The sequence below is a fragment of the Myxine glutinosa genome, chromosome 7 (genome assembly GCF_964187855.1).
Source record: "Myxine glutinosa chromosome 7, kmMyxGlut1.1, whole genome shotgun sequence".
NCBI lineage: Eukaryota > Metazoa > Chordata > Myxini > Myxiniformes > Myxinidae > Myxine > Myxine glutinosa.
The window spans coordinates 85,192,214-85,214,529 of record NC_136267.1 but is presented as its reverse complement, the minus strand read 5'-3'; the positions used below and the strand labels follow the sequence as shown (position 1 = coordinate 85,214,529).

At 47.8% G+C, this 22,316-nt stretch overlaps 1 protein-coding gene across 3 annotated transcripts in view; it reads left to right on the top strand.

The window, feature by feature from the left end:
- Nucleotides 1-22,316, top strand: part of PRIM1 (DNA primase subunit 1) — an 80,032-nt gene that overhangs the window by 15,687 nt on the left and 42,029 nt on the right. For all 3 annotated transcript variants that reach the window (XM_068122629.2, XM_068122628.2, XM_068122630.2), the window contains exons 5-6: nt 326-462; nt 12,453-12,511. In XM_068122629.2, the coding sequence (XP_067978730.1) occupies nt 326-462; nt 12,453-12,511 (196 nt within the window). The remainder of the gene's footprint in view (nt 1-325; nt 463-12,452; nt 12,512-22,316) is intronic.

Genomic DNA, 22,316 nt, shown 5'->3' with positions numbered 1-22,316 from the left:
GGTTCAACTACAGGAAGTGAAAGGATTTTTAAGTGCTCAGCATGGTAAATAAAGAGAAGGTTGGAATGAATGGGCTGTTTTAGGGAAGAGGAGGATTCTGGGTCTCTTCCTTTTGCTTTAAAGGATACTAATAAGAGGTACAAGAATTATAAACCACCTCATTTGCTTTTCTCACTTACAGATGGTTCTCTGTGTTTTTAATCAAATCATTTCCAATCATTACTTATTCTACCAGCCCCCTCCAACCCCCTATTCCCACCAATACCATTCGCACTTTTGTTTTTGGCTTTAACACTATTATTTTTCCCGTGTATGTTTCATTCAGAGGACTTTGGGTTTAAACACCGGTTGTGGGTGTATTCGGGCCGTCGAGGTGTGCACTGTTGGGTATGTGATGAAACTGCTCGTGAGCTTTCACAAGCTGCTCGTTCCGCTATTGCTGAATACCTCAGTCTGGTTAAGGTGAGATAAATTTAAAAAGGACTGATGGTTGCTCACACTAAAAATGGTGCAAAATGGCTAATGTTCCTTAAGAGTTGAAGTGCCTCTTGCTCGTCCGACTTTGATGATCTCTCCAGCACAGTAGAAAACGTTTGTTAATAGCATGCTCACTGTTATATGTTTGTTACATGCATGTTATATGTTCTGGGGTTGATCCCCTTTGGGCTGGACCTGACAAAAACGTGAGGTGCCTGCCCTTTTTGGAGCTTCCTTTCTTTTAGAAGAAAGTAAAATCTGGAAGTTTTTTTTATTGCTATTGTTATTATTATCCGTTAAATCATACTAAAATACGCAATTTAGCATCTCTCTCTGTCTGTCTGTCTATCTGTCTGCTGATTTTTTGACCACAATACATTTGATTGTTACTTATCCAATCTCAACCAAACTTGACAGGATGACTAAGGGTTACACAATGAAGCTTGTAGCGCATTCATTTGCCCCCCTCCCCATGGGGATTTTCGCCCCCGAGCAGGTTTTCCCTGCCATTACCGTCAATGGGGTTGCATGTTGAGGTGTATATCAATGTTAAGTTAGCTTTATCATGGCGTTTTTCCAAGGCCGCTTCTCTTAACAAAACTAACGATCGTAGCATAATATTAATCTTATTACAAAACAATATTAATACTGTTACGGATCTCCAACGTCGGCTCTCCCCTTATCAAGGGGGGGTTAATCCCCTTGTCCTTTTATCTGGCCAACGCGAGTCCTGGAAGTTATAACGTCCTTCCCGGTGCGGCGTTAGGTAGGGTTTGTTAGGCCTAGGGATTCGCTACTACCTAATTGCTAACGCCGACCGGAAACGAGGTAATAACTCCCGCTCGAATCATGGATATGGATGGAATATGCCGAGCGGATAGCAATCCACGGTCCGAGCTGTTAACAGGTGACTAGACCCGATTCGAAGCGGTTGCGTGCCACGCTTACCCAATTAGAGAAAAGACGGATGCGATCGGATAAGAGGAAACCAGAAAGAACAAGGCAATTTATTACAAATGTGCAGAAAGAAGAGGAAACGAAAGAAATGTACAAGATAGAAAGAGGAAGGAGAAGTACACAGGGCAGTCTTAATTACAGGCTTAACTTATTCCCTGGACAAACGGGCCTGTCTCACACACACAGACACTCATACGGGGATTGTAGAGTAACAGGTTGATGGTCACCAGCGCCTCTAGGCTCCAGTCCGGCTCCGGCCCAGGCTCCGGTCCAGCGGACGAAACCCGGCAGGCAGCTCTGCATGTAGCATGACGCGAACGGACAGTTATAATGACGGGGGGGGGGGGGGGTGGGTGGGGGGAAGGCTGGTACTAGCGTACGTAATAGGCGCACGACCTGCGCCAAACGCCCCCTCTCCAATGTCCTGCTTTGAACTCCCAATGCCAGTGAGCCCTCTTTGATCAAGCGCATATACTCTCGAGTTCTTCGTAATCACGACAGTCCTTGGCAGTCCTCTCACAAGTGCATATATTCTCGAGCTCTTCGTAATCAGCGCCAACGAGTAAGTCCCCTTAAATGTGCGCTCTCCCAATAAGTCCTCTTACCAAGCGCGCTTCCAACCAGTCCTGTAAATGTGCTCTCTCCCAATAAGTCCTGTAAAAGGGCTTTGTGCTCGTGCTTTTATAATCCAGCCAGCGATCGCTCCGCAAGCCCAAAAGCCACGCCTGTCAGGCGATGTCACTCCAGCCCTGGTTGGCTGGTTATCGTGGCCACACCTTCTCCCTGGCGCTCCGCCCCCTTTTTCCGGGCCTCACCTCGTGGCTTATGGCGGCGTTTGGGCGGAAGCCCAGCGAGGTTGTGAATGCTGCTGGCAAGGCGCGTAACAAATTGGGAGGGCCGTGGGGTACAGACTGTGGGGCGCGTAATGGCGTCGCTTGGAGAGGGAGGCTGCAAAATGGATGGAATGAACGCAAGGGGGCCTATTCTTATTTGATTGACACAACGCCGATTCAACTATTGGGAATAGCCTTATCTAACACATATTATGAAATAACTGATGGCCTATGGTGACCTACGTGTTGCTTGTGGCCTATCTATGGGGTGCTACCTTTAACCTTTAATGATGTGATATTTATTTACAAGTGTGGGTTCTCAAAACCGCAACAATACCAATAATATCCCACCTCCCCAAGGGGTTTTTCCTCCTTGAACAAACATCGAGTTAACGTTTATAAATAGCTTATCATGGCGTTTTCGTGGGAGCAACAGCCTCTACCAGAGGAAAAAATATTATAAACCACAAACAAGTATGATTAGCTTTTTTAACAGTCGCCAATGCTGTTTATAACACAAAATGAAGAAATTTGGAGGAATCCCGACATCCGTGAGGTAAGTTTTACTTACAGAACTGAGCGAAGATGTAATAATAATAATAATAATACATTTATTTTATATAGCACTTTTCAAGAAGCCCAAAGACGCTTTGACAGTACAAAAAACAAGTGCAAAAAGATAAAAATCAATAGGTAAATAATCAAAGCAAAAGGAAGGAGAAGAGATAGTCAGGGGTTAAATGCTGTGGGTTAAATGTTGAATGCAGTGTTGAACAAGTGGGTCTTGAGTGATGTTTTGAATGTGGTGAGTGAGGAGGAGTCTCTGATGGTGTGAGGTAGTGAGTTCCAGAGGGTGGGAGCAGCGATGGAGAAGGCCCTGTCCCCCCAGGATCTGAATTTGGTCCGGATGGGGGGGGGGTCAGGAGGTTGGTACCAGCAGAGTGGAGGTGGCGGGTGGGAGTGTGTCTGGAGAGGAGGTCAGCCAGGTAGGATGGGGCCAGGTTATGGAGGGAATCTTATGGAGGTTATGGATGGGGCCAGGTTATGGAAATTGTTACGGAATCCAACGTCGGCCTTCCCCACTTACCAAGGGGGGATTAGTCCCCTCACTTATATGACTGACCGACGTGGTCCTGGGGGTATGACGTCATGCCCGGTCAGCACTGGGTAGGGTATTAGGCCCAACCGTCCTATGACCTAAATACCAGCACCTACCGGTACGCGAGGAAATACTCCCCCGCCCACGGTCGCAGCGTAATGGACTAGTTGCGCCGAGCGAAGCGAACTGCACCGTGAGCCGGTTACCAAGACTGACCCGATTGATCGTCGTCGGCCGAATCGCGCCACGGGCCCTCAATGGGGGAAATCACTAAAGCGACCGAATGTGAAGAAGATCAAGTAGGTCAATAGGAGGATTTTGTACTGGATTCTCTTGGGGATGGGGAGCCAGTGAAGCTTGTAAAGGACGGGGGTGATGTGGTCACGGGTCCGGGAATGGGTGAGTAGACGGGCAGCGGAGTTCTGAATGTATTGGAGTTTATTGGTGATTGTTGAGGGTGAACCATAAAGGAGGCTGTTGCAGTAGTCCAGACGGGAGGTGATGAAGGCGTGGATGAGGGTTTCTGCAGCCGTGGAGGAGAGGGATGGACGGAGACGGGCGATGTTTTTCAGGTGAAAGAAGGCTGTCTTTGTGATCTGTTTAGTATATTTGTCGAAGGAGAGGGTTTGGTCAAAGATGATGCCAAGATTCCGGATGTGAGGGGAGGTGGATACTGGGAAACCGTCGATGTTGAGGGCAAAGTAATGGGTGGATTTGGTGAGCGTTTTTGGGCCAATGATGATTATAGTCAGGCAGATAGGTGTAACAATTGTGGGTTTATATGTACAAGCATGAAATTTGGCACAGTCATAGATAATAGTCTAATGAATAATTCCAGATATGGACCCACCGCGAAAACGTCCTATGGTAGCCGTGGCGGCCATTTTACAAATGGCGGCCATTGACCAGGCTCATGAGCAAAATAATGCTGCTGTGAAGAGTGACGGTGGTGCTGTTGGACTCACTCAAAATCCAAATGCTCTTAGAAGATGGATGGTGGCTGGGCCGGAACTGGTTAGAATGACTACCGAGTTTGAAGCATCCATGGAGGGAAGGAAAATAAGGATTAATCAAGACACACGCCACCATGAGCAAACATATAGTTCACAGGTAATCTTTACTCAACATGTCAAACGTCTGGTTGAAGTAATAGAGGAAATGGGAAACCCCTTCCTAGAAGAGAGTACAGACTTGCTGCGGCTGGACACAAGAGACATTGCTGACCCAACTGTTGTTTCTACTGTTCAACAGGCTGAGGAGATAGGTAAGCAACAGTACAAGACCTTCGTAGCAGACCGTCTACTGGAGCGAACCGTACCTCTTACTGAGCCAATAAAGAAGAATAAACTCCCATTGTTTAGTCGATCGTCTCCAAGAGAGAAATCCAAGACAAGTTTGCAAGTAACTTCGCTAAAGAGTGACTGCTCTTTATTCTCAAGACTCTACATTGCGTCTCAAACACGAGATGGTGATCTTGCAGAATTTTTCCGCCATGAAAACCAAGCATGTCCCCCGTCTTTATCTCAGCTTGGGAAGTTACGACTGGGAACCAAATCGGATCTATTGGTGTGTCTAGAGAGTTGCGCAGAGGTCAGAGGTGATGCTCCAAAACCAGATACTGACGTCACTATCCTTGACGGGGCAGTGTTGGTGAACGTTCTGAAACCAGTTGCTGCCAAAACCTTTGATGATTATGCGCTGAAAGTATTCTTGCCACACTTACAAGGTCACTTGCAAAGAGCCTGTCGTGTGGATATAGTCTGGGACCAGTACCGTGACAACAGCCTGAAATCTCAAGCCAGGGACAAACGTGGGAAAGGCATTCGAAGGAGAGTTGACGGATCCACTGTTCTTCCAGGAAATTGGCAGCAGTTCCTGAGAATTGATGCAAACAAAACAGAACTGTTTGCCTTCTTGACAAAACACATCACACATCTTGTATCAGATAAGCAGATAGTCACCACGGATGGTTCAGATGTGACGTGCATTCCCGCACGCGACACCAGTCATCTTGCCCCATGTGACCATGAGGAGGCTGATACACGAATGATGATACATCTCGCGGATGCAGTCCGTGATGGATTTCAGAAAATTATTCTGCGTACGGTGGATACAGATATAGTGGTATTGGCTGTGGCAGCAACAACCAAACTCAAAATCCAGGAGCTTTGGGTGGCCTTTGGGACAGGCCAGCACTTCAGGTATATTCCAGCACATGAAATTGCAGCATTCCTCGGACCAGATAAGTCACAGGCCCTCCCGTTGTTCCATGCATACACAGGGTGTGACACAGTCTCGTCATTTAATACACGGGGCAAGAATACAGCCTGGGATACCTGGAAAGTATTTGACGAATTGACGCCAGCGTTAGTTCATCTCTCCACAGGGACAGCAGACATCTCTGATGACGTTGTGGCAGTGCTCGAGCGGTTCACCGTTCTTCTCTACGATCGCACCAGCAATCTCGTCAACATAGACGAAGCTCGACAGGCACTCTTCACGAAGAAAGGACAAGCCATGCAAGCTATTCCCCCTACCAGAGGAGCCCTGGTACAACAAATCAAGAGGGCTGTGTACACGGGTGGCCACTGCTGGGGAAACATGCTCAAGGTTGTTATGGATCTGCCCTCACCTGGGGATTGGGGATGGATCGATCCCCACAACTGGAAACCCCTGTGGTCCATGCTTCCTGAAGCCAGCATTTCATCAAGGGAGCTGATTTGTTGTAAATGCAAAAAGGGTTGCAAGGGACGATGCAAGTGCAAACAAGCTAGTTTGAAATGTACCGCTTTGTGCCAGTGTGGTGGAGAAAATTGTGATGTATAAACAAGATCGAACTGGAACTATCTAGTAATATAAGTTACCGTTACAGTGCTTGGTGGGTTAATTGACATTGCTGGCAACACAAATGCAAATTGTGGTCATTTGGAGAATACAATTATCGCATATATGTGTATCTAGAGTCATTTCATTAGAACATAAAGAAGCATTTGTGTCGTCCGGTAAAAAATAATCGCGGTCAAAACGGCGATTTTGTAAAATGGCCGCCATGGCTACCATAGGACGTTTTCGCGGTGGGTCCATATCTGGAATTATTCATTGGATTATTATCTATGACTGTGCCAAATTTCATGCTTGTACGTCTAAACCCACAATTCTTATGATGGATACACCTATCTGCCTGACTATTATTTCAGATTTATCATAGTTAAGTTTGAGGAAGTTGATTTGAAGCCAGGATTTTATTTCGGTGATGCAGTTTGTCAGGATAGAGTGGATGGCGGTGGAGATGGACTTGGTGGAGATGAAAAGCTGGATGTCATCGGCGAAGCAGTGGAATTGGAGACCATGACGGCGGATTAAGTGACCAAGGGGGGACAGGTACAGGATGAAGAGGAGGGGGCCAAGAACTGAACCTTGGGGGACACCTTAGGGGAGGGGAGCAGTGGGGGATTTGTAGTTATTGATGGAGATGAACTGGCGTCTGTCAGAGAGGTATGATTTGATCCAAGAGAGGGCAGTACCGGTAATGTTAAAGGTGGTTTCAAGTCGGGTGAGGAGGATGGTGTGATTGATGGTGTCAAAGGCGGCACTGAGGTCGAGGAGGATGAGAATGTTGATGTTGCCAGCGTCAGAGGAGAGGAGAAGGTCGTTGGTGATTTTGAGGAGAGCAGTTTCAGTACTGTGGTTGGAGCGGAATCCGGATTGGAATGTTTCATACAGGTTATTGGCAGAGAGGTGATGTTTAAGTTGAGTGGCTACAGCGCGTTCCAAAACTTTTGACAGAAAGGGTAGGTTGGAGATGGGTCTGAAGTTATTTAGGGTGTCAGGGTTGAGTCCAGGTTTTTTCAGAATGGGGGTAACAGCAGCAATTTTGAGGGATGGTGGGACGATGCCTGTAGACAGGGAGGAGTTTATTGTTGCAGTGATAAGTGGAGAGAGAGAGCAGGAAGGGAGGCCTTGACAAAGCTGGAGGGGATGGGGTCAAGAGTGCAGGTGGCAGTTTTCATTCCTATGAGGAGCTCAGAGAGGTCAGTAGAGGAGACTGGGGAGAATTGAGACAGGGGTTGGCAGGATAAGGGGGGGCAGGTGGTTTGAGGCGGAGCGGGTGCGGTGGTGGTTAAGCTGTTGTAGATGTTGTCAATTTTGCATTGGAAGAATGAAAGGAAGGAGATGCAGTTGTCTACTGTGAATGACTGGGTGGTGGTGTTCAGGGGGCTGAGGAGTTTGTTTATTGTAGAGAAGAGTGCTTTTGGGTTTCCGGAGCCAGAGTGGATAATTTGAGAGTAGTAGGCAGAGCGGGCGTGGGAGAGGGCAGCTTTGTAGTGTTGTAGGTGGTCCTTGTAGGCTTGGGAGTGAATTGTGAGACCTGTTTTATTGCGGAGTCTTTCAAGTTGGCGAGCACGAGTTTTCATCAGGCGGAGTTCAGGGGTAAACCAGGGAGCAGAATGGGTGAAAGAAACTGTTTTGGTTTTCATAGGCGCAAGCTGGTCGAGGCAGAAGGAGAGAGTGTGGTTGTAGTAGTCAGTGAGGTCAGAAGGGGTGTGGAGGTCAAAGAAAGGGAGAAGTGGACATTTTTTCAGAGAGGGTGGATGAGAATGAGGTAGGTGAAAGAGCGTTTAGCTTACGGAAGTTGATAGTGCGATAATGCCTTGGTGCTGGGGTGGGGATGTTGATGGTCATAGTGATGGCTAAGTGGTCAGAGAGGGTGAGGTCGGAGCCAGAGAGATGGTGCAAAATTAGTCCAGTGGAGCAGACAAGGTCGAGAATGTGACCACGGTTATGGGTAGGAAAGTTGACATGTTGAGTGAGGTTAAAGCAGGTGTGTAAATCAGTGAAGTCAGTGGTTATTGTGGAGTCAGTGGAGTCCATGTGGATATTGAAATCACCGAGGAGGAGGATTGAGGGGGAGAGGGAACAGAGCTGGGTCAGAAAGTAGCAGAAGTCAGACAGGAATGATGGGTGTGGTTTGGGAGGGCGGTAGACGACAGCCATGACTGACTGTGTGTGACCAGAGAGTTTAAAAGCCAGGTGTTCAAATGATGGAGCAGATGAGATGGAGATGAGGCTGGTCTTGATGTCTTGTCGGTGAATTACGGCAATTCCACCACCTCGGCCCTCCGAGCGTGGTTTATTGATGTAAGAATATCCATTGGGTGTAGTGAGGTTGAGTGAGAAGTAGTCCAGAGGTTGTTGCCAGGTTTCAGTGAGACAGAGAAAGTCCAGTTTATTGTCCAGAAAGAAAGTCAAGTTTATTATCCAGAATGTAGTCGTTCAGGATGAGGCTTTTGTTGTTGAGGGACCGGGTATTGAACAGGGTGAGCTTGATGTTGTTTTGTACGGTGGGGATGAACTCAGGTGATTTAGCCAGGGTTTGCAGACAGGAGGTGCGATCGTGTGCGTTGCTGTGACCAGGTGCGCTGGGACGATGAGTGGGAGTGCGCTGAGCCGACCAGAGTACGGGAATGGAGTGGACCTGTATGTAAGTAAACAAACCTACGACCGGAGCCTCTATGAATGTATCTGGGTCGTCGCAGGAGTCCGTGGTATTTGATTGCAGAGATGCATGATGGGGTGGAGTGAGTATTGAGCAGAAGAAGCCTTGCGGCGGAGTACCTTAGAGCCGTGTCAGGCAGGAGCGAAGGGACGAGTACGAGGCCAAGGTCGAGGAGGCAAAGCGGCAAACGCAGCGGCAAACGACCGCAGCCGCTAATCAAGACCACAGCGGCAAACAGCCACCGCCGCAAACATCCGCAGCGGCTAATCAAGCAAACTAAGACCGCAGCGGCAAACAGCCACCGCCGCAAACAACCGCCACAAACAACGGGAGCGGGCCTGAGGAAACAGTGGAGGAGCCGGGCAGGCGAAGCCAGGAGCAGAGCCGGGACCGAGCAGAGGGCAGACCCAACGGCCAAAAATCCGCCACGACCACCAGAAAAGCAAACTATGTGCAATGGCCCAGTCGGAGAAGCGGCAAACAAGTAATGCCAGCGTCCTCTCCAGACCGGACCGGAAGCGGAGGTGAGCTGTACTGTACTCTATATACCCCACAAGGGTTGGGTTAATAACATGACCCTGCCGCTAACATGGAGTTTTTCGTAGTGAACTTTTGAAACTCCCTCCTGCTGTTTCACATGAAACTCGCTCCTGCTGTTTCACATGAAACTCGCTCCTGCTGTTTCACATGAAACTGAAAGGGAGGATGCCTGGGATGTGTTCATTTGCCAAGCAGCTATCTAGCATTTGCCAAGCCAGCCGTTCCTTAATGGTTTTGAATGGAGTGCTTGCTCGAATGCTTAACCCACTTGACGATCTAACCACAAAAAAACTTGGTAAATGAACACACACCCAATGTTCTTGAGACCGGACCATAGATCGACTATAATCTATATACCCCAAAGAGGAATGGCCGTTCCTTCCGCTCCCGTAGTGAGCGGGTGTACTAGTTGTTTAAATACACAAATCTAGCCATTTTCAGGTGCTAAATGATAGAGGGTGCCAGATTCACATGGGATTCAAGGGGAACAAATAAACAAGGATATCCCACAGTGGCAGAAAGTAAACTGGTTTGGGTGTGTTAGTGGGGATAGAGGAGATTTTGTCCGAATCTGTCCATAACCTATTGAGATATCCTGCTCACAGACAAAGAAACAGCCAAACAGGGGTGAACATTTAACCTCCATCAACTTCAGTAGCGGAGGTAATGAAGAGATGGCCCTTTAACTAAAACTAGACTGAAATCAATGATGCGCCATCGCAAATCCCCATGCTTCTCATCTAAAGCAATATTGAAAGATGGCAAAACGTTCCACCAGGAATAACCCTCTATCAAATTTAGAGTTAAAAAACCCCCTGTTACCCTACAAGTCCCCATCCCCTGAAACATGAACCGGGGGTCAAATAAAAAAAAATGTTGCATGTATTTAATGTGTCCCCCAATGTTGATTACATGTACACGAACAACGCTTCATTAAAAGTGTTTAAAATGTGCCCGTAATTGAATTTTCTGGTATTTGATATTTTGACCCCACCCAGTACCCCCAGGGATTGGGGCCAAAAATGACACTGCTCTTGCACCTTCCTGCCATGTATTGATCAGTACTACCAAATTTGGTGAATTTCTTCACTGTTTAGGAGGAGATATCGTGACTTCAGAACGTTTCTTCAGAACTTCAGAACGTGACTTCAGAGGGTTTCCTCCCCCCCTTGATTTTTTTCACATTTTGTTGTGTTGCAGCCTGAATTTAAAATGGATTAAATTTTAAAAAAATTGTCACTGATATACGTACACAAAATACATAATGACAAAGTGAAAACATGTTTTCAGAAATTTTTACAAATTTATCGAAAATGAAATACAGATATATGTAATTTACACAAGCATTCCGCCCCCTGAGTCAATACTTCGTAGAAGTGCCGTTGGCAGCGATTACTACAGCTTCGAGTCTTCTTGGGTATGTCTGTATCAGCTTTGCACATTTGGATTTGGGAAGTTTCTCCCATTCTTCCTTGCAGATTTGCTCGAGTTCTGTCAAGTTGGATGGGGAGTATCGGTGAACAGCAATCTTCAAGTGTTTCCAGAGATTCTCAATGGGATTCAAGTCTGAACTTTGGAGGGCCACTCAAGGACTTTCACATTCTTGTTCTGAAGTTCCAGTGTTCCAATGTTGCTTTGTCTATATGCTTGGGTCAATTTCCTGTTGGAACGAAATGTTCGCCACAGTCTAAGGTCTTTGACACTCTGAAGCAGGTTCTCCTCAAGGATTTGCCTGATTTGGCTCCTGTCATTGTTCCCTCTATCTTTACAAGTCTTCCAGTCCCTGCCACTGAAAAGCATCCCCATAGCATGATGCTGCCACCACCATGCTTCATGGTCAGTATGGTGATAGATGGGTGATGAGCTGTACTCAGTTTCCACCAGATCTAGCACTTTGCATTCAGGCCAAAGAGTTCAGTTTTCATCCTATCAGACCACATAATCTTTTGCCTCATGCTCTGAGTCTTTCACGGCCATTTTGCAAACTCCAGGTGTGCTGTCATGTTCTTTTTTCTCAGGAGTGGCTTCTGCCTGGCCACCATCCCATAAACCCTAGATATGTGAAGGACTGCAGAAACTGTGGTCCTTCCAGCAGGTTCTCCCATCTCACCCAAGGAACTTTGTAGTTCTGTCATTGTGGTCATTGGGTTCTTGGTCACCGCCCTGACCAAGGTCCTTCTTGCACGTTTGCTCAGTTTGGTCAGGCAGCCAGCTCTAGGAAGAGTCTGGGTAGTTCCATATTCTTTCCATTTCCTAATGATGCAGCTCACTCTGTTCTTGGGAACTTTCAACACTCTAGAAATGGTTTTATACTCTTCTCCAGATCTATGCCTCCTTATAATTCTGTCTCGGAGTTCTATGGATAGGTGCTTGGATTTCATGGTGGCGTTTCTGCTCTGACATGCACTGTCAACTGTGGGACTTTATATAGAAAGGTGTGTTTCTTTCTAAAACATGTCATAGCAAAGCGGTTGAACACTTATTGATTCAAGACATTTCAGCGTTTCATTTTTATTGTTTTGTAAGAAAAATTCTAAAAAAAATAAAAATAAAATCCACTTTGACATCATGGGGTATATGTGAAGATCAGTGACAAAAAATCTTAATTTAAACCATTTTAAATTCAGGCTGTAACAACAAAATGTGAAAAATTCAAGGGGGGTGAATACTTTCTGAAGGCACTGTGGCATGATGGATGGCCGGACAGCACAGACAGATAGATTACAATATCCCCTTCCCCCATTTGTTTCAACACTCTGCCACTGAAAACACCAAAGCATTAACAGTTGGTGTAAATCCTCATCAGTAGTACTTGCTTAATGTGACAATGAAACTTCAATCACTTGTGCACCATGGACTCATGGAGTTTTGTTTCTTTTTTTGAAGCCGAGCAAGTGGAGACGCCTCTTTTTGTCTTATTTGTTGACTTGACACAACTATAGAACCACTTCTGTATTGTGGTTCTATAGTTGTGTCAAGTCAAGTGTTGTTTCTTTAAATCTATCTTGATGAATTGATTTGTTTGTTTGCACCTTTCATCTGATTTCAGGGCGGTGAGGGGAGTATAAAGAAAGTTAATCTGAGTGACCCGATTCACCCATCCATTCAGTAAGTACCAAGGTATTGCCCATGCATTTAATACATTCCTTTACATACCCTCCTTCATTGATGTATTAGGTCTACTGGAAAGTAATGTCATTTTTTAAATGTTGTGCACATGTATATATTGTCGTGTCTGTAAGCCAATGAACACCGACCTCGGACGAATATCTGAAACGGTCCTTAATTCCGAGGGGAATGCCCGAAAGATGGCGGTTGGTTTTTGGCACGCGCAGGAATTAAGGCAACGGAGTGCTTACCTGGACAAAGCACACAGGTTTAATCTGAAACCCACAACGAACAGACGTGACAAGGAAATTCAACGATAATGATTTAATAAAAATAAAGCAAGAAATGAAAACGTTGAAAGAAATATTGAGATAAAAACTAAAACTCTAACTGAGGTACCTCCACAAACAGACTCAAATACAGACGAGGAGATGGATAAAATAAAACAAAATTCCTTTAGCGGGCCGGCACTCAGCTTTGGTCCCAAATTGCTTTTAGGAGCTTGGCGGTCGTCAAACCTCGAAGCCACCGCGCGGGAAGCGCACAAGATTACGCGGAGTCTCTCTCCATGGCACCACGAACCTGAGGTAATTCGTGAGGGACGTTCTCTTTCGTGTCCCTCTGCCCGAAGCGCCAAGAGCCCCACAAACCGCCGCCTTATTGCTCCTCTTTAACGGCCACAACAGCCTCCTTCTCCAAAGCGCCAAAAGTCCACACAGCACAAGCACAAAAAATTCCCAGTACGGACAAAAATGGCCCAGCTTTGTTGTCGGTGCAAAAAGACAAAACCCACTCTTCCTCCTCTTGCTCGAAGCTTCTACATGACGTCACCCCGACCAATCCTGAACTGCGGGGGTGTGGCCTGCCGGTTACGATCTTTTGAAGGCGATGTTTAGTTCGGGAGCCTGTTTGCTCGGCCTTTGCCCGCGGTTGTTGTTGTTTAAGCGGAGGTTTTTATGGCCGGCCTTGTTGTAGTTGTAAAAACGTTGGGAAAAGCCACAGGAGGCAATCACATACTGGGGGAAAACTGACCTGGGGAATCACATACCGGGGACTCCTCCCCACTGCCTCCCCCACCCCCAACCCCCCCTCCCCCTCGCAAACCCCACAAACGTAACAATATATTATATACTGTGCACATATAAGTTTTCATGTTAGACTGGTAACTTTGACCAAAAAAAAGTATATATATATCTTTTTGAACAATCTTTTTTTCGATAAAGCAAAAAAGTTCCTTTACTGAAGTGTGCCAGTTATACAAATTACTTGAATGCCACTTCAAAATGTAGTCAGCAATAATCCACAACTTTCCTTTTCCCAATCGTCCATCTCTCACTCCCTTCCATTTATCATTGCGACGAGTCCTGAAGGTCAGTTTGTCCAATCATATGCCTTTGACAAGTACAAGTCAGCCAGGAAGTTCTGGGGAATCACCGGAATTTATTGTGGTGCTTATGAAGTGAAGGACACGCAAGATGAAGCAAACATTATTGCCTCCACCACCAAAGGTGGATGGAGGTTATGTTTTCACCCATGTCTGTTTGTTTGTGTGTCTGTCTGTGAACAGGATATCTCAAAAGGTTGCGGACGGATTCTTACGAAATTTGGTGTAGAGATTGGGTATGTGACAAGGATGAACTACTGGGGCAAAATACTATAATTATAATATGAAAAATAATACTATAATTATTTTAAGTGATTATTCATCATATAAGGATAGTAGTGGTTGGGCCAACATCTCAAAGTGGGTGGGCCAACATCTCAAAGTGGGTGGGCCAAAGTTCCTGGCATTGGCAAATTTTAATTTTAATTTCAAGTTGATGTAAAAGTTTACTTTTTGGTATCATCTTGAAGGTTGAATGATCGTTTTCATTGATCTGGGCTGGGTCGTGTAGCTCTCCCAGCAGGTCTACCCACCTGCACACCTCCACCACTGTAGTTGCCACCCGAGCTTACCTAGCTCCTCACCCTAACCTAACTAACTGGGGAAGGCCCCTCCTGGCTCTGTCACCCCTTGGTGCCCTCTGGCACTGGGCTACCCGGGTCCGTCCTCCGGATCCTCGGGCCCCATCCACAACAACTACCGGCTCCCAGAGCCCACCTGCGGCCTCACCTGGCCGACATCCTCACAGTGGTGGAGTGCCCAAACCAACTACACACACTAACAGGCTACACGCCCAGCCATTTCCACAACACTAATGCACCCATCCAAACATCATTCTTCCACCCGCACCACAGATGCCAATATCCAACCACAATTTACCTATACCCTCGACCTAACACTTACACTACCCGCCCCGGGTATTCGTGATGGGGGTCCATCCTTCCCCCATTCACACCTTCGCACCATCCACTCCACTCCATAGTTTCCACCATACTCACTCCATGACCATCCATTCCAATACTCCATATACTCCACACTCCATGTATTTCACACAACCATTCTCCATACACCTGTTGTTGCACACCTGTGCAATCACACCTGGTGCCACCTGCACCCTCCTCTTCCTGGACCAGTTGGTCAACACAACACACATCACCATCACCATCACCATCACTCAAACACTGCTCCATACACCTGTTCAGTTGCACACCTGTGCAATCACACCTGTTCAATCACACCTGTTCAATCCTCACACACTGCTCAATACACTTGAATACACCTCCAACACTCACACGGCATCATCTGAACTACCTGTTGCCCTGCTAACTTAGTGCTCCCCGTCTTCCCTTTAAACTAAGCACATACCACGTCATTATCATCCACACTAATCTACCTGCGTCCCCACTACAGGTATCCTTGTCACTAACTAATCTTAACGTTACCTAATGTCATCTTCGCTAGATCCATACACACGATATATCCTAACCCTCCCGGGCTAGTTTTCACTGCCATCAACCCCATAATCTAGTGCTCCTTTGCCCCCCCCCTTTGTGAGAGATGGCAAGGTTGCCATCCCACCACATCGGGGAGGTCTCTCACTATAAATTTTGCTCGTCCAATTTCAACAAATCAAAAATTTTCTATCCCAAAATTTCGAATCCAAAAACACCATCAGTATCACCATCATCACCGTCCACTCACTAGTGCCTCTCGGTGCGCCAATTCACTTCCACAGCCCGTCTTCGTAAAGCCGAGCAATGAATGCGGGTTGTTTGGTGCCGGCGGCTGGATGCGTCCCGCATTCGGTGCAGGGACGGGGGCTTACCCGGGCCGAGATCCCACGCACCACCTCGGCACGGAGCCATCCCATGGCCCGATCTCGACCTGCCGGAAAGCCTCAACAAAAAGTGGTCGCCATGACGACCCTTCCTATCGGGCTGCCCGTTCCGCCTAGCGGAGCACGGACGCGGCCGTTCCAAGCGATGCCCAGCGTGGATCGCGTACGGCGGTCCTTTCGAACCCGCCGTGGTTCGGATCCCCACTGGTCCTCGCGGCACGCGAAGCTGCCAGACGCGCACCGAGGGCCCGATTCGGCTAAATGTCGTTCTAACCGCTAACCCGGTTACCGTCGATGCCTCACCTGCATGCTTACACCCCGCAGACCGTTCCTTGCTCATACATCCAGCCGTCTCCCTGCTCTTGGTCGTTGCACCTTCTCTTACACACCCAGGTACACTCATTCCGCTCACAGACGTGGTCACACACCTGACCACCGAACACCTTGGCACACATTCGTCGCTCGCACACCTCACCAACACACCTCTTTGCGCCCCCTTCTCGGTCACCTCCTTTGTGACAATCACAGGTGTGCTCTCACTCGCACACCCAACCACGTGCCTCACTACTAATTCCAGCATGCATTCCCATACACGCTCTACCATTCCAGGTGTGCTTCCTTCCATTCCAGGTGTACATCCTCGCTCGCCTGTCACAACCAACTCACGCTCCGTGTCACTCTCACTACTTTCACCACCACTCTTGACAGCGCACTCACCCTTACTCTTGACAGCGCACTCTTTCCTCATGCACCTGTCCGTTACACACCTTTCTCGCGCACACTCTTGCGCACACTCTCCCGTTACTTCCTCCGTAACACTCACCACAGGTGTGCATCCTCCCTTACTCTTGACAGCGCACTCTTTCCCCATGCACCCGTCCGTTACACACCTTTCTCGCGCACTCTTGCGCACACTCTCCCGTTACTTCCTCCGTAACACTCCTCACTACGCGCTTCCATGTGCTCCCTCGCACACGCGCTACGACCGGCTCACTCTCGACAGCACACTCACTCCTTGGCGCGCACTTTTTCCTCACACACCCCAGAGTCGGACATTTTCGCACACCTCCTCTTTCGCACACCAGACCTGTCGCACACTTCACCAACGGCCTCTCACGAACACCCGGGTCCACAACAACCCCCAAGCCGACTGAAGCTCCCCTCACATCATGTACATTTTCTCGTATATCGCCACTCACCTTGGCACCTCGTCTCCGCACCTCCTTCGCCACCTGCAAACTCTTGATTTGGTTAGTGAGCAACACATCATGAGTTGAGCACCGACCTTGTACATATTCCATCACCTCCTCCTGTATTTCTCTCTTAGTTTCTGTCCGTCTCTTCTTAATTTCACTCACCTCTTCTTCCACTTCCTCTAATTTTTGCTTCACCTCTTTTATTTCCCGGTGCGTCTCCTCAAGTTCGTCCTCTAAGGCTATCTTGACCGTCTCTATGTGCGTCCTCACCTGCCGGTCCTTTGTCTCCATTATCTCTGTCACCTCGTCCAACCTCGTTGTCAGTCCCTCACGTACCATCTGACATTGCCTCTGTGTCGCTATTAAGTCGTCCTTGATGTCTCTTTGTGTCGCTTTTAACCCTCCTAGTACCGCAGTGTTCCTTTGAACCTGCTCCGTTAGTTCTTTTTGTCCCTCCGTCAGCTGTTCCACCTCCTCCGTCAGGTCCTCTATTCCCCCCTGTAACTTTGCCGTCCCATTTCTCACCTCTTTCTCTATACGCTTTTCGCCTCGCTTTACCTCCTGGTGTACCCCCGAGACCTCCTCACCTACACCTCGTCGTATCTCCTCTTTCATCTCCTCAATCTCTTTTGTAGATGCCACCCTCATCTGTCCCAATTCATCCCTCTGAGCATCCAGTTTGGTTTCTACCCCGATTTTCACCTCTATCTGCTCTCCCATCTGTTTAATTTCTCGGGCAGATTGCTCCCCTATCTCCCGCAATTTGCTTTCCATCCTATTTTCTAACCCCATTAACCCATTTTTCACCCCCTCTAACTGATTCTCCTGGGCAGCCATTCTATTTTCCACCCCCGTTAACCCATTCTTTACCTCTTTTATCCCGTAGTCTAACCCCTCAAATTTAGCTTCTAGCCGTTCCCCCATTTCTCCCATTTTGCCCCCCATTTCTCTCATTTTGCCCCCCATTTCTCCCCCCAATCGCTCACTATCAGCCCTCACTTCGTCCCTCATTACCCCCATTTGGCCCTCCAATCGCTCACCCTGAGCATCCATCCGGTTCCCCATTTGTCCCATTTGGCCTTCCAATCGCTCACTATTCTTGTCCATAAGGGCCTTCATTTGTATCATAAAAAGATTCAAATCCACCGGTGGCGCTGCTACGGTCGCGGGCGCGGTCGCCGTGGCCATGTGCGAGGCGCCATTTTGCGCGCCCGTAACCTCGTGCGCGAGAGCGCCATTTTGTGCGTCTGATACCCCCTCAACCACCTCCTCCATATACATTACCCCGAGGTCCTGGGTTACTCCTAACCCCTCCTCTAGCTCACCCACCTGCATCCGATCGCCTTGACCAGCCATGGCGCGATTTCAAAATTCGGGTTTTGCTTTAAAACACATTTTCAGCAGCTCCAAATTTTGACCAAATTTTTTTTTCTAGATGTTTTTAAAAATTTGGTTCGGGCCTCGAATCTCACTCCCTGACACCAATTTGTTACGGTAATAACACAATTGGTGTCCAAAATTTGGGCTAAATAAATTTAGTCCCAGGTTCGAATCCCAACTCCTGACTACCAATTTGTTACGGACCGCGGATTAGATGTTATTTTGACCGAGCGGTGGTGTAACCGCGGCCGAACAGTTATTCCCCGACTAAAACCCGATTTACCCAAACCTTGGCCGTATCGCGCCGCAGCTGCTCAATCTGGAAAACTTTAAAGCGACCGAATGCAAAGAGGAAGAAGATGTACAGAAGAGTAACTGGGTTTATTATTATTCACACATATAAGCAAAAAGAAAGCAGTCACGTTTATTTACAGGGACATGAGACGCAGGTGACACAGTGAAATCTTTCGCTTATCTAACAGGCTTACTTGATACCCAGGACAGAACAAACAAAGACACTGACTCACGCGGGGAATTGCAGAGTGGAATGCTGGAAGGTGGTGTGTGGCTGGAGGGGGAGGACGGCACGGAGCTGGCTGGAGCTTGATCCCGCACGGGACGTTGGGCTGGACCTCGACGGCCGCTGATGCCACCGAGCCTGTCGTGTGCGCGGAGTCACGGGTCGGAGCTGCTTGTCTCAGTAAAAGAGCATCTGCTCTGACGACCCAGCTCTTTCTTTGGACTCAGTAAAAGCGCAACTCTCTGACGACCCAGCTCTTTCTTTGGACTCAGTAAAAGCGCAACTCTCTGACGACCCAGCTCTTTCTTTGGACTCAGTAAAAGCGCAACTCTCTGACGACCCAGCTCTTGTCTCCTCCCTCCTTGTCTCAACTGCTGGACTTATCTCTCGTCTCCTCCCTTCGACTCAACTCCTTGGGGAACGCCCCGCCGGCGGGTTATATAGGCCCCGCCCCTCAACCTTTGCGAACCTCCCCGATCGCTCTTCCTCCGCCCTCTCTAGCCAAACCCCTTGTTCATGGTTGGTCGAGTGGGGCTGGCTCACTCCTCCCCTCTATGACGAGGTGGAGACACGCCTTTCTTCTCCGACCCTGCCTCGTGGTCAATGGCGGCAATTGGAGGGGATGTAATTGCCAATCGACGAAAGGGGGAATGGAGGTTTTTGGGAATGGGAATGAAGGGAATCTATCTCTTTTTCACTCGGTGCAATGGAGTATTATTCTAATGGAAGACAAGGCCTTACTCTAAAACACATAATAAGATATAAGCTACTGAACAAGGGTTTTATCGGGTCCTGCAATGTGGTGTTTATGGAATTAACTACCGAGACGCCCTTTTTATCTTTACACAACTCCGGAGGCAGGAGGGGCCATATCCAAACAATGTTCATCACCATTTCCAATACAATACAATAAAAAAATGCCATCCTCATATCCGCAACAATATATATATATATATATATGTATGTATATATATATATATATATGTATGTATGTATGTATATATATATATATATGTATGTATGTATATATATATGTATGTATATATGTGTGTGTGTGTGTGTATATATATATATATATATATATATATATATATATATATATATATATATATATATATATATATATATATGTATGTATGTATGTATATATTGTTGCGAATATGGAATTTGGCCTCCATATCCGCTTGTAAATATTCCCCTATTTCCCCAATACTCCCCAACTATCCCCAATCCCCCATTCCCTAGTCCCATTGCCTGTAAATAACACTCTGTAGAACCGACCTTCCCCTTTTTCCCCCATTAAATGTCGTGCCCAGGTCCACCGCATCACACGTAGACAACTTTCGGACATCTTGCTAGTTATTCTTAGTCTATGTCAGTTAAGGACTCGTTTCCATTAATTCTGACTCTTCGTTGCACCAGAATGTGATTATATGGCACCAGTAGTGAGTTTAGGACCTTCCCATGCCTCCTCCCGTCTTCTTCCCCAAACAACAACAACAACAACAACAACAACTACAACTACAACAACAATTACAACAACAACTACAACAACGGCGCTGCGCGGAGGAGTGTGCGTCCTCACACCGGCTCGGTTAGCCGCCATTGACGATGCGCTCCGACGGGGTTACCACGAAGGGGCTCCTTGTCAGCCCCTCGTCAAGGGCGGAGCCGGTAACCCCCCCCCCCCAGCACGCACCCAATGAGAAGCAACGTGCCGATTCCATCTGGGGCGGAGCTAACGAGCCGAGGGCGTGTCACTCCCCGCCGGATATACGCGGCCACGTACCGGACGTGACGTGAGATGCGCCCCCAGCTTGGAGAAAGAGAAGTCACTACCTCCGAGCGCTGAGAGACCTCCTGCATCTTTTGGGCCGCGCTATCCTGTCCCTGAGCACAAGGTGCACCTTGTGCTGGCCATCGAATACCCGCTTTCCTTGCCATCAATCCCCGTGTGAGTCAGCCTTTTGTCCCGTTTATCTGTCGTCTGTTGGGGTTAATATAAGAGTGTGTCCAAGTGCCTGTCTTTCTATGATGTCCCTCTTGTAGTTGTAATCTAACCTTCCGCCTTAATATAATCTCCTCCGGAGGTCTTGAGAACCGTATCCCTGGTGTCGTGTCATTTTAATCCCAGCCGTGTGTCTTTTCCTTCATTGATCTAGCGTAGCGCGATTAGTCAACGTTCGGGTATAATCGGGTAACTTGTGCAGACGTGGTCATACCAAACCGCTCGGTAAATAACATCTAAGCCGCGTCTGTAACAATTGGTGTCGAGGAGTGGAATTCGGACCCGGGACTAAATTTATTCGGCCCAAATTTGTAGTAGAATCGATTCGGAGCGCGTTTCCCGCGCGAAATTATAACGGCGAAATTTGATTTTGTTATACGGAAATAAAAACCCGAATTTTGAAAGTCGCGCTATGGCAGACCAAGACAGCTGGGGTCCGGTAGGGGAGAGTGAGGCAGGGTCGGTCCAGGACCAAATTGAGGGACGCGAGGAGAGCGAAGCAGTGAGGGCGGCAGGGTCGCAAAATAGCGTTGTCACGCACGAGGTGGCCACGGCGTCCACGCCCGCGACCGTGGCAGCGCCCCTGGTGGATCCGAACCTTTTTATGTTGCAAATGAGGGCCCTTATGGAACAAATGGGTGAGCAATTGGGAGACCAAATTAGAGGTTTGAAAAGCAGTATGGGACAAATGGGGAACCGGATGGAGGCTCAGAATGAGCAATTGGGGGTAATGGGAAACCAAATGGGGGTAATGAGGGACGAAGCGAGGGGTACCGGTGAGGGGTTAGACAATAATTTTAAGGGATTAGACAAGAAATTTGGGAAGTTAGACAATAATTTTGAGGAGTTAGACAAGAAATTTGGGAAGTTAGACAATAATTTTGAGGAGTTAGACAAGAAATTTGGGAAGTTAGACAATAATTTTGAGGAGTTAGACAAGAAATTTGGGAAGTTAGACAATAATTTTGAGGGGTTAGACAACGGGATAAAAGAGGTGAGAAATGGGTTAGAGGGGTTAGAAAACAGGATGGAAGGCAAATTGAGGGACATGAGGGACCAAGCGGAAAGGGAAGTTAACCAAATGGGGCAGCAGATAGAGGGGGTCAGAATGGGGGTAGAAACTAAACTGGATGCTCACAGGGAGGAAATGGAGCAGATGAGGGTGGCATCTGGGCAGGAGATGCAAGTGATGGGAGAGGAGATCAGAAGAGGAGTGAGTGAGGAGGTCGGAGGAGTGCGCGAGGAGGTGAGGCACTGTAAGGAGCGCATGGAGAAGGAGGTGAGAAAGGGGACTGTAAAGTTACAAGGGGGCATAGAGGTCCTGACGCAGGAGGTGGAACAGCTGACGGAGGGACAAAAAGAAGTAACGGAGCAGGTTCAAAGGAACACTGCGGTATTAGGAGGATTGAAAGCGACACAGAAAGAACTAAAAGATGACTTGATAGCGACGAAGAGGGAATGTCAGATGGTACGTGAGGGA